This window comes from Haliotis rufescens, unplaced genomic scaffold (genome assembly GCF_023055435.1).
Source record: "Haliotis rufescens isolate VD_foot unplaced genomic scaffold, xgHalRufe1.0.p SCAF_18, whole genome shotgun sequence".
Taxonomy (NCBI): domain Eukaryota; kingdom Metazoa; phylum Mollusca; class Gastropoda; order Lepetellida; family Haliotidae; genus Haliotis; species Haliotis rufescens.
In genome coordinates, this window is record NW_025963868.1 from 10,727,052 (window position 1) to 10,738,808 (window position 11,757).

The 11,757-nt window shown below is 43.5% G+C and overlaps 1 protein-coding gene across 1 annotated transcript; it reads right to left on the reverse strand.

Moving 5' to 3' along the window:
• Window positions 1-10,504: 10,504 nt before the first annotated feature.
• LOC124121891 (extensin-like) lies at window positions 10,505-11,386 on the reverse strand. The gene has a single exon (XM_048398666.1). It carries the CDS (start codon window positions 11,384-11,386, stop codon window positions 10,505-10,507), a length of 882 nt encoding a protein of 293 aa, XP_048254623.1.
• Between the last annotated feature and the right edge of the window lie 371 nt (window positions 11,387-11,757).

The window sequence follows — 11,757 nt, forward strand, 5'->3', positions numbered from 1 at the left end:
CGTAAAAACAAATATAGAACCAAATTTGATGTATAATTGGTTGTTTTTTTTTGTTTAACGCCGCACTCAGCAATATTCCAGTCATATGACGGCGGTCTGTAAATAATCGAGTCTGGACCAGACAATCCAGTGATTGACATCATGAGCATCGATCCACGCAACTGGGATCGATGACATGCATCAACCAAGTCAGCGAGCCTGAACACCCGATCCCGTTAGTCGCTTTTTACGACAAGCATAGTCGCCTCTCACGGCAAGCATGGGTTGCTGAAGACCTATTCTACCCCGGAATTTCCACGGGCAAAGGTGAAGAGAAATTTGATGTATAAAAAAAACATTGCTTGTTTAGCCATTCAAGTGCGATTGAACCACTTGCAATTTTCTTATTCACTCGAAAGCATTATTAAGTCGTTAGAACAGTTGTTTGCGCGCTTTCATTCAGTTTATGCCTAGGGACCGACCATTTGATAGCCTGGGGAATGCCTGGGATTTTACCGAACAAAATATTTTGTCCCCCAAAAAACTTGAAAAAGATAATTATTCTTCAGATTGTTGAATAAAAAGAAATTGACAGCCATAGAACAATACACATTGCCAGAATTTGTTTATAAAAGTAAAATTTAGGCTCATGGGTTTAATTTAAGAAAATTATAAAATTATAAAAATGATCAAAGTACAAATTCTTGAAAAAATCCGGGATTCGAACCCACATTCTCAGACTAAGGCCCCTTATCGCCAGGACACAAAGTCACCGATCTAACCCACTCAGCCACCGAGGCTTTTGTACCCATCTGAGAAATGTAAATTGACACGGTTGGTTGGTTTGTTGTTTTACGCCGCACTCAGCAATAGATCATAATACCATGAGCATCGATCCACGCAATTGGGATCGATGACATGCATCAACCAAGCAAATCAGCGAGCCTGACCACCCGATCCCGTTAGTCGCCTTTCACGACAAGCATAGTCGCCTTTTACGGCAAGCATGGGTTGCTGAAGACCTATTCTATCCCGGGTCTTTACGGGTCTAAATAAATTGACACGGAAAACAGTCGCCGAAACGCTGCCAAACATGGGGTCCAAAAAACAAAACAATGATATCGGTATCAAATTCATCACCATTGAATAACACTTCTTGTTTGTTTCATTTTTAGCAATCATGAACCATGATGTATACTTTCTTTTGCCCGGCAGTTTATGTAATGTTTCGAATGTTTGTGGTATTGGAAAAGTGCTGACAATTTTAATATTTACACGAGGAGATGGTCGTGTTCATCTTGCATATTTAAGTCTGTATCGACTTAATTCAAAGTTGTCATTCACCGCCTCCGTGGTCTTGTGGTAGAGCGTCGGCCCAGAGAGCGGAAGGTCCGGGGTTCGATCCCCGGCCGCGTAATACCAACAGACGTTAAAATATGTCGCTCATGATGTCAATCACTGGATTGTCTGGTCCACTCTCGTAGTTGTTCGTTACAGCAATACGCATGGCTGTTTTGTTTCTCCTTCTCCTGGCGGCCATTTTGTTTTATAGCTAAGGTTGCATTTGATGCGTTCAATTTCAGATACTGCCCTAGGGTATGCTTGGTTAATACTGGTTCCTAGATATGTTTGTTTGTTTGTTGTTTAATCCCGTACTACACCAATATTCCAGCTATATGACGGCTGTCTGTAAATAAACGAGTCTGGACCAGACAATCCAGTGATTGATATCATGAGCATCGATCCACGCATTTGGGATACGATGACATGCATCAACCAAGTCAGCGAGCCTGACCACCAGATCCCGTTAGTCGCCTCTTACGACAAGCCTAGTCGCCTTTTTCGGCAAGCATGGTTTGCTGAAGAAAGCTTGGAGCAACTTTTGTAAAAAGAATAATATTATTATTAATGTTGATGATACAGAAGAAATTTTGTCCCAACCATTATGGCCTAATCACAACTTCAAACAAGCAACATACTACATAAAGCAATGGGCTAATAGTGGAATTTACTCAATTAAAGATATATGCAATGAAAACGGACTGATGCCATTTGAAGAACTGAAACTAAAATATCCGAAAAAAGGTACAATATTAGACTATAGATATGTTATCTTCAATATACCAGAATCATGGAAAACAACAATCAAGAAAACTCGAAAAATCATTTTACAGAATTTGTATACAAACAGTTGCTTAAATGATCTGATGAAGCCTGTTAAAGGCGCCAGAAACTTTAATGATAAGTTAATATGAAATGAAAATAATCTTAACTTTGTGATAAATAGAGATTACTACACGAGTGCCTGTCAGATACCATTTATCTTACAACGAGTTGTTTCAAAACGTATCTCACGAGCGATATCGCCATTTTTTGGCATCGATGTATTTTGTCTGCTCTCAGTGGCGCATTAATACATAACACACTGGTAATGAGTGACGTCATCCGACGTATTGCTCACTATTTATATATAATGTGACCCTACACCTAAACCTAAAAACGTTTCCGCCATCTGTGGATTACAAAGGCGATGATGATAGTGCAAACTAGATAAGATCAAAGAACCCGCATGATGCCGACTTAAAAAATTCACCTCAAAGAAATTACCAAATATGTACAACAATGTTTACTACCGTATGACACCACTACCGGTGACTGACTTCTACAAAATGGCTTGTTCACTGACACAAGTATGCGGGATTTTCAGAGGAGGATTTTCGTTGATTGAGGGATGGTCTATACATAAATTTGCCATGTAATAATCGGATCAATCAGACAATTTGCGTACTGTTATTTGTTTTTATGTTTTCCAATGTAACAAAGAGAATTTGTCAGAAATGCAGATAACTACCGTCGTCGTTGTGCGTGACTTTGCGTCAGTCATGGTGTCAAACAGAACTTGATCATTGTAATGTATATAATTTTAATTCCATAATTCGTGCTACGATACTCTTCCCACGAATATTCTCAAACTCGTCAGCCAATGTATGCAACAATTAGACGAATTGATCTCTCAAAATGGGAGAGTGTAAAATCTGAATTTTGCTTTGTTTACATTTCATCAAGTACAGTTTTCCGAGCACAGTGTTCGTTTCCACACCAAATTTATTTCGTTTGATGTCATCTCGATAATTTGTATTGGTGACAAAGACCATTTGTGACATTATTCTAAAAAAAAAGTGTAGGAGGAATTCAGGGATGCATGTATCGCAGCTCAGTTTGAAATGTACGTGATCTAACGTGATCTAGCGTTTCATTACCCGCATACGTGAAACGTGATTTTTGTCAACACTATATCCAATATGGCGGAAAGTGCACTTCGGCGTTCGTTTTTGGGTATTTTCCAAAACATTCTAAACGATTCCAGGCTCCTCGGCGACGTTTCAGAATCATCATTGGTGTTTTGGTGAAAATCAGATTCCCGTGATCAGTAATGTGCTGACCCGTGAAGATTCCGGGGTAGAATTGGTCTTCAGCAACCCATGCTTGCCGTAAAAGGCGACTATATATGCTTGTCGTAAAAGGCGACTAACGGGATCGGGTGGTCAGGCTCGCTGACTTGGTTGATGCATGTCATCGATCCCAATTGCGCGGATCGATGCTCATGACATTAATCACTGGATTGTCTGGTCCAGACTCGATTATTTACAGACCGCCGTCATACAGCTGGAATATTGCTGAGTGCGGCGTTAAACAACAAACCAACAACCAACAACTATTTTTGAAATTCAATCCTTCGACTAAATATCCGATATTTAGATATTTAAACACACAATAATTTTGCGTTGCCTAAAATGACAGTGGATGATATCACAGAAGAGGGAATTTCCAACAGAATTCAAAACTTTCAGTGTGCGTGAAGTATTTCGAATTTTAGTCGACTTCGAAGTGTGGGTTGAAGAGGATAGACATATATATCGTCGGATCATTTGTTTTCGGACATCAAACGTTTTTAGACGGCAATGTTTATCGCGAATTACTACCGCTATAACTAGGGTTGTGGTGTCGACAGACATTGTAAATACTCAGATGATGGCTTGATTTATAGATGAAGCTGTCTTTGATAAGTTAATGAGAATGTTTTACGGTTCTTGTGATTAGCGAATATAACATAACACGGGGATATATCTATTCACACTCTAAAACTGTTACGTTCAACACAGATGTAGGTAGACATTCGACTGAAGCACGAGCAACTTATCAGTGACTTATGATCTGGAAAGTAGTCCGTCATAATCTGACCTCAGGTCATCACCATGCCAATGACTAGCCTGGAATTTGATCTCACACATATGTTTGATACAAGTTACCTCAAATGGGTTTCTCACCCACAGGTGTGTAAGAAATGGCGATCATTTTATTCACTGTGATTTTAATTGGAAAACGAGATTTACTGTTTATAGATATAAACTGAAGGATGTAAAACTTTTAGATTTTCAGTACAGATTTCTACATGGAATTATCTACACGAAGAAGGAACTATTAACAATGAATCTTTTGGACAACAGTGTTTGTAGCTTTTGTAATGCTGTCAATGAGGACATCAGCCATGTCTTATGGTATTGTAATGAAACTAGACTATTTTGGAATGATGTCAAACTTTGGTTTTAACGATTATCTGTCACAGAAAACTAAATTGACAAAATATCTTATTTGGTTTGGTTCTAACTACTCTAATACCTTAATCAATCATATAGTTTTATTGGGAAAAATGCATATTCATGTAAGTGGAATTAAAGGAACCAAACCGAAAATAGATATACTTTTAAAACTATTTATAAACATATATTCAATCGAGAAATTTATTGCTATAAAAATAGGATGACAAATATAACTTTAACAGAAAATGGTCACCTTTATTCTCAGCATTTGATTCATAGCTCTCTGTTGATACATGATATGTTTGAGTCTGATTGTGTGTTGCAGCCGTTTTCGGTTTGAAATAGGACATTGTTTGTTTCCAACCCTTTAATTTTTGAAAGAGTGTATTGTGCCATTCTATGCAACTCTGGGAACAATAAAAAAGTTTAAAAAACCGATCCCGTTAGACGCTTCTTACGACAAGCATGGGTTCCTGAAGACCTATTCTACCCCGGATCTTCACGGGTCTGCCGGATCTGTGGTAACATCGGTTGAATCTTAATAATCGACCTCTCGTACTGTTGATTGCATTTCATTGTATCTCATCTGCGGGAATCGAAGCTCACGATGTCAGTCACTGGATTGTCTGGTCCAGACCCGATCATTTAGAGACAACCCTCATATAACTGGACTATAGCTTTGGTTGGTTGGTTGTTTAACGCCGCACTCAGCAATATTCAAGCTATATGACGGCGGTCTGTAAATAATCGAGTCTGGACCAGACAATCCAGTGATTAATATCATGAGCATCGACCCACGCAATTGGGATACGATGACATGCATCAACCAAGCCATCGAGCCTGACCACCCGATCCCGTTAGTCGCCTTTTACGGCAAGCATGGGTTGCTGAAGACCTATTCTACCCCGGAATCTTCACGGGTCTATGGCGGTACCCTGCCTTGTAAGCACTTAACCTTCAGAGTCCGCCAACTTGGCATAAGCCTTCAGGAACCGCTATTGTGTCATTCATTTTAACTTGATATCAATGAAACACCGTGGGTGAGCATACATCTAACGTGATGCCTTAACGACATGAATTAAATTTGCGATGATTGACGACTTGCCCCTTTAAGGGCGCAAGATCTACCAGACAGTAGACACTAGGACTGGTTGCTATAATCTTCTTGTTACGCTTCGTCCTTCACAATAGATAGTCACATCTGCTGCTCACTAACACGCCTCTGGACATTTGATATATTCGAGCAGATAAGTAAGGTCTCATTAAAATTGTCTTAGATCTTTCTTTGTCATAGATCTTTGACATTTATTATTTAACGCTGATAATCTACTCAGTATCTATGGAATCTTATTTCAGCCAGATGTGAAAATATAGAAAATGAGACATGTGTAGGATGACAATAGTTACGTCTACGAATGAGTTACTATAATTAAGTATGGGTAAATATATCAAGCTTGTTCGTTATCGTTGAAGACCCGTAAAGATCCGGGTTAGAATGAGGTCTTCAGCAACCCATGCTTGCCGTAAGAGGCGACTTACAGGATAGATGGTCATGCTCGCTGACTTGTTTGATGCATGTCATTGAATCCAAATTGCGTGCTCATGATGTCAATCACTGGATTGTCTTGTGCAGACTCGATTATTTACGGACCGCCGTCATATAGCTGGAATATTGCTGAGTGCGGCGTTAAACAACCAACCAACCAACCAATCTTATAGTTTGCTGTGTTTCGCCGTCTCCTGGCAACCATTTGGTATAAAACCATATATGAGTTTTATTTCAGGTACTGCCACAAGTTATCCTTGTTTGTTTGTTGTTTTACGCCGCACTCAGCAATATTCCAGTTATATTACGGCGGTCTGTAAATAATCGAGTCTATAATCCAGTGATTGACATCACGAGCATCGATCTACGCAATTGGGATCGATGACATGCACCAAGTCAGCGAGCCTGACCACCCGATCCCGTTAGTCGCCTTTTACGACAAGCATAGTCGCCTTTTACGGCAAGTATGGGTTGCTGAAGACCTATTCTACCCCCAAATCTTCAAGGTCAAAGTCCTTGCTTAAAACTGGGAACTCACGTTGAATCTGGTAATCCCTTGTTGCCAGAAGTGTGGTTGACTCAGACCACTAAAACTTATAATCGAACGCACGTACTTGAACAGAGCAAGCGGACGTAAAAGCGTTTCGGTGCGATGTTTGGACTCTAGCGTGTGTGTTTGAAAAGAATTTGTTCAAAATTAATCCAATCATCGGCAAACATAAGTCGTCAAATCAGAAACAATATTGCAGCGGCCCGTCAGTAAAATCGGAATCGACCCGTGAAGATTCCGGGGTAGAATAGCTCTTCAGCAACCTATGCTTGCCGTAAAAGGTGACTATGCTTGTCGTAAAAGGCGACTAACGGGATCGGGTGGTCAGGCTCGCTGACTTGGTTGATGCATGTCATCGATCCCAATTGCGTAGATCGATGCTCATGATATCAATCACTGGATTGTCTGGTCCAGACTCGATTACTTACAGACCGCCGTCATATAGCTGGAATATTGCTGAGTGCGGCGTTAAACAACAAACCAACAAACCAACCGCGAGCCTGAACAACCAACCCTGTTAGACGACATACAAGGTTGCGTGAGTGAGTGAGTGAGTTAAGATTTATTTCAGCCATATCTTGACGAGAAGTACATTAATAAGACGTATATTTAGACTTTATAAAAAAAGCTGTCAACGATGGACAGTACAAAAACTAGAATATCACAGATTCGATTTAAAACAAGTTGAGAATATTGAAAGTTAGTTAATGTTAGAGAACAACACAATATAAAAATGGGCTTGAGATCGTCAGTCACTCAGTCAGTCACCATACTAGGGACCATGGGGACTTACAGTACCTTTGCTTCCTGCATGGACCCCGGTAGGATTTATATCACCCTACAGTCACTGGCGATAATTGACCAGTTAAGCCTAAGATTAAAATGACAAAATTACTATGTGTAACAGTCCGGCATGCATAGAAAATACTTTGAATGAAGTGGAACTTACAAGGTTGCAGAAGATCTTCACGGCGGTAAAATACAATACAATCAGTGCTTCGTCGGCTCCACCATAAAATCAACATTTTACTGGTGCCCCGCAATCTTCGACGGGAAGAATAATCGGCTATATGCACGGCCATATATTTCTCTCATAAGCCTAAATTTGGGTTCTAGCTCAAACTCAATATTAAAAAAACTCAGTGTGATATTTCGTTATGTCGCATCATGAAGACATGTGAAGAAACGCTTAATTATAACATGGGCAATCGTTTACACAATTTTCGTAAATATTTTTTTTTGTGAGCATAAAATTATATTCGAGTGTAGCGTTTTGACGATTGACATTGGTAAATATTACTTTTGTGAACCCAAAATTATTTTCGAGTGTCGCGTTTTGACAACTGACAATTGGTAAAAATGTGTAAGTGAACACAAAATTATTTTAGAAACACAAAAATAATTGAACAAGAAGTAACTAGAACGCGAAGTTTTTTTATCAGCCGACCATGTAATTGTCAAGGCAGGAGCAGCACTAACGTCAAATCTGAAAGAAAAATATTTTCAATATAATTTTCGACACGTTTTAAAGTCATTCGGAAGATTAAACGTCATATTGTAAACATTCGCATATAAGAACATGTGTCAAAGAAAATTATAATCAGTTATTTATAAATAAATAATACACCAATTAAAAATAGAAAAAGAAAAAGGTGTTGCATATTGTTTTGCTGTTGAAGTGGTGTCTTAAACCTATATTAAACGTCTTCTTTGCTAATGTGAGGATTCGGTTGAGTGAGTTAAAATTTAACGTCACATCGGCAGTATTTCAGCCATATCGTGAGGAGAAGTTATACGTTAATGAAACATATATTTAGACTAAATAAAAAGCTGTCAACGATGGACAGTACAGTAACTAGAATATCACAGATTTGTTTTAAAACTAGTTGAGAATATTAAAAAGGATTAAGTATTAATGAACAACACAATATAAAAATGGGCTTGAGATCGTCAGTCACTGAAGGGGGATCACCATACTAGGGACCATGGGGACTTACAGTGCCTTTGCTTCCTGCATGGACCCTGGCAGGATTTATATCATCCCTTCAGTTACAGGCGACAGTGTATCAGATAAGCCAAAGATTAAAATGACGAATATACTACGTTTTAAAACCTGGCATGCATAAAAATACTTCGAATGATGTGGGACTTACATACCCTCTTTGGGGGACAATAATTTTACGCTACTTCAACCCCCCTCAAGGGTACAGCCACTAACAATCTCAGTTATAAATAAGCACTACCAATTTTTAAAATAATACACTAAATACATAAAAATGTATGAATAAGTTCAATTTCTTTTTAAAAAAGTAATATTAAATGAGAACTAATATCATTAAAAGGGTCCTTAATTGTTTTGACACTGAAATATTTATCCCTTGTGATGGAAAAAGCAGGACATGCCTGACTGTGATTCTTTTATCACAAGAGACACAAAACGGAGGATCCTCACCTTTTAATCGGATAAGTTAAAGTTTACAGCCAGATTGCCAGTATTTCTGCCACATTGTCACCATGGGATTCCCCGTCCCGTCAATTTGTCGTGTATTCATGGTCTGGGAAATGGTCAGTGTAATTATTCAAAATCTCGTCGAGTCTTTAATTATTTATCAGGAAAAAAAATACCCTCCAAATAATGCAGTTGATTTGATTTGGAATTATTCAAAATAGCTGTTCCAGTTGGACGATATTCAATATATATGAGGGATGGAGGTAGGAGGGATGGTGCGGAGTCGAGAGGAGGGGTGGTGCGGGATGGAGGTAGTAAGCGGTAGGAGGGATGGTGCGGGATGGAGGGAGGAGGGGTGGTGCGGGATGGAGGTAGGAGGGATGGTGCGGGATGGAGGGAGGAGGCGGGAGGAGGGATAGTGCGGGATGGAGGTAGGAGTCGGGAGGAGTGATGGAGGTAGGAGGAGGGGTGGTGCGGGATGGAGGTAGGAGGCGGTAGGAGGGATGGTGCGGGATGGAGGTAGGAGGGATGGTGCGGGATGGAGGTAGGAGGCGGTAGGAGTCAGGAGGAGGGATGGAGGTAGGAGGAGGGATGGTGCGGGATGGAGGTAGGAGTCAGGAGGAGGGATGGTGCGGGATGGAGGTAGGAGTCAGGAGAGGGATGGAGGTAGGAGGCGGTAGGGGGGATGGCGCGGGATGGAGGTAGGAGTCAGGAGGAGGGATGGTGCGGGAAGGAGGAGGGATGGTGCGGGATGGAGGTAGGAGTCAGGAGGAGGGATGGTGCGGGATGGAGGTAGGAGTCAGGAGGCGGGATTGAGGTAGAAGTCTGGAGGAGGGATGGTGCGGGATGGAGGTAGGAGGCGGTAGGGGGGATGGTGCGGGATGGAGGTAGGAGGCGGTAGGGGAGATGGTGCGGGATGGTGCGGGTAGGAGGAGGGATGGTGCGGGATGGAGTTAGGAGTCAGGAGGAGGGATGGTGCGGAATGGAGGTAGGAGGCGGTAGGGGGGATGGTGCGGGATGGAGGTAGGAGGCGGTAGGGGAGATGGTGCGGGATGGTGCGGGATGGAGGTAGGAGTCAGGAGGAGGGATGGTGCGGGATGGAGGTAGGTGGAGGGATGGTGCGGGATGGAGGTAGGAGGCGGTAGGGGGGATGGTGCGGGATGGAGGTAGGAGTCTGGAGGAGGGATGGTGCGGGATGGAGGTAGGAGGCGGTAGGGGGGATGGTGCGGGATGGAGGTAGGAGGCGGTAGGGGAGATGGTGCGGGATGGTGCGGGTAGGAGGAGGGATGGTGCGGGATGGAGGTAGGAGTCAGGAGGAGGGATGGTGCGGGATGGAGGTAGGAGTCAGGAGGAGGGATGGTGCGGGATGGAGGTAGGAGTCAGGAGGAGGGATGGAGGTAGGAGTCAGGAGGAAGGATGGTGCGGGATGGAGGTAGGAGGGATGGAGGTAGGAGGCGGATGGAGGTAGGAGTCAGGAGGAGGGATGAAGGTAGGAGGAGGGATGGTGCAGGATTGAGGTAGGAGGCATGGTGCGGGATGGAGGTAGGAGGCATGGTGCAGGATGGAGGTTGGATGAGGGATGGAGGTAGGAGGTGGGATGGAGGTAGGATGAGGGATGGAGGTGGGATGAGGGATGTGGGTGGGATGAGGGATGGTGCGAGATGGAGGTTGGAGGCGGTAGGAGGGATGGTGCGGGATGGAGGTAGGAGGAGGGATGGTGCAGGATAGAGGTAGGAGGCTGCATGAGGCATGGTGCAGGATGGAGGTAGGAGGCGGGATAGAGGTGGGATGAGGGATGGAGGTTGGAGGTGGGATGAGGGATGGAGGTTGGAGGCGGTAGGAGGGATGGAGGTAGGAGTCAGGAGGAGGGATGGTGCAGGATAGAGGTAGGAGGCTGCATGGTGCAGGATGGAGGTAGGAGGCGGGATAGAGGTGGGATGAGGGATGGAGGTTGGAGGCGGTAGGAGGGATGGTGCAGGATAGAGGTAGGAGGCTGCATGAGGTATGGTGCAGGATGGAGGTAGGAGGCGGGATAGAGGTGGGATGAGGGATGGAGGTTGGAGGCGGTAGGAGGGATGGATGTAGGAGTCAGGAGGAGGGATGGTGCAGGATAGAGGTAGGAGGCTGCATGGTGCAGAATGGAGGTAGGAGGCGTGATAGAGGTGGGATGAGGGATGGAGGTTGGAGGTGGGATGAGGGATGGAGGTTGGAGGCGGTAGGAGGGATGGTGCAGGATAGAGGTAGGAGGCTGCATGAGGCATGGTGCAGGATGGAGGTAGGAGGCGGGATAGAGGTGGGATGAGGGATGGAGGTTGGAGGCGGTAGGAGGGATGGAGGTAGGAGTCAGGAGGAGGGATGGTGCAGGATAGAGGTAGGAGGCTGCATGGTGCAGGATGGAGGTAGGAGGCGGGATAGAGGTGGGATGAGGGATGGAGGTTGGAGGCGGTAGGAGGGATGGAGGTAGGAGTCAGGAGGAGGGATGGTGCAGGATAGAGGTAGGAGGCTGCATGGTGGAGGTAGCAGGCGGGATAGAGGTGGGATGAGGGATGGAGGTTGGAGGTGGGATGAGGGATGGAGGTTGGAGGCGGTAGGAGGGAATGAGGTAGGAGTCAGGAGGAGGGATGGTGCAGGA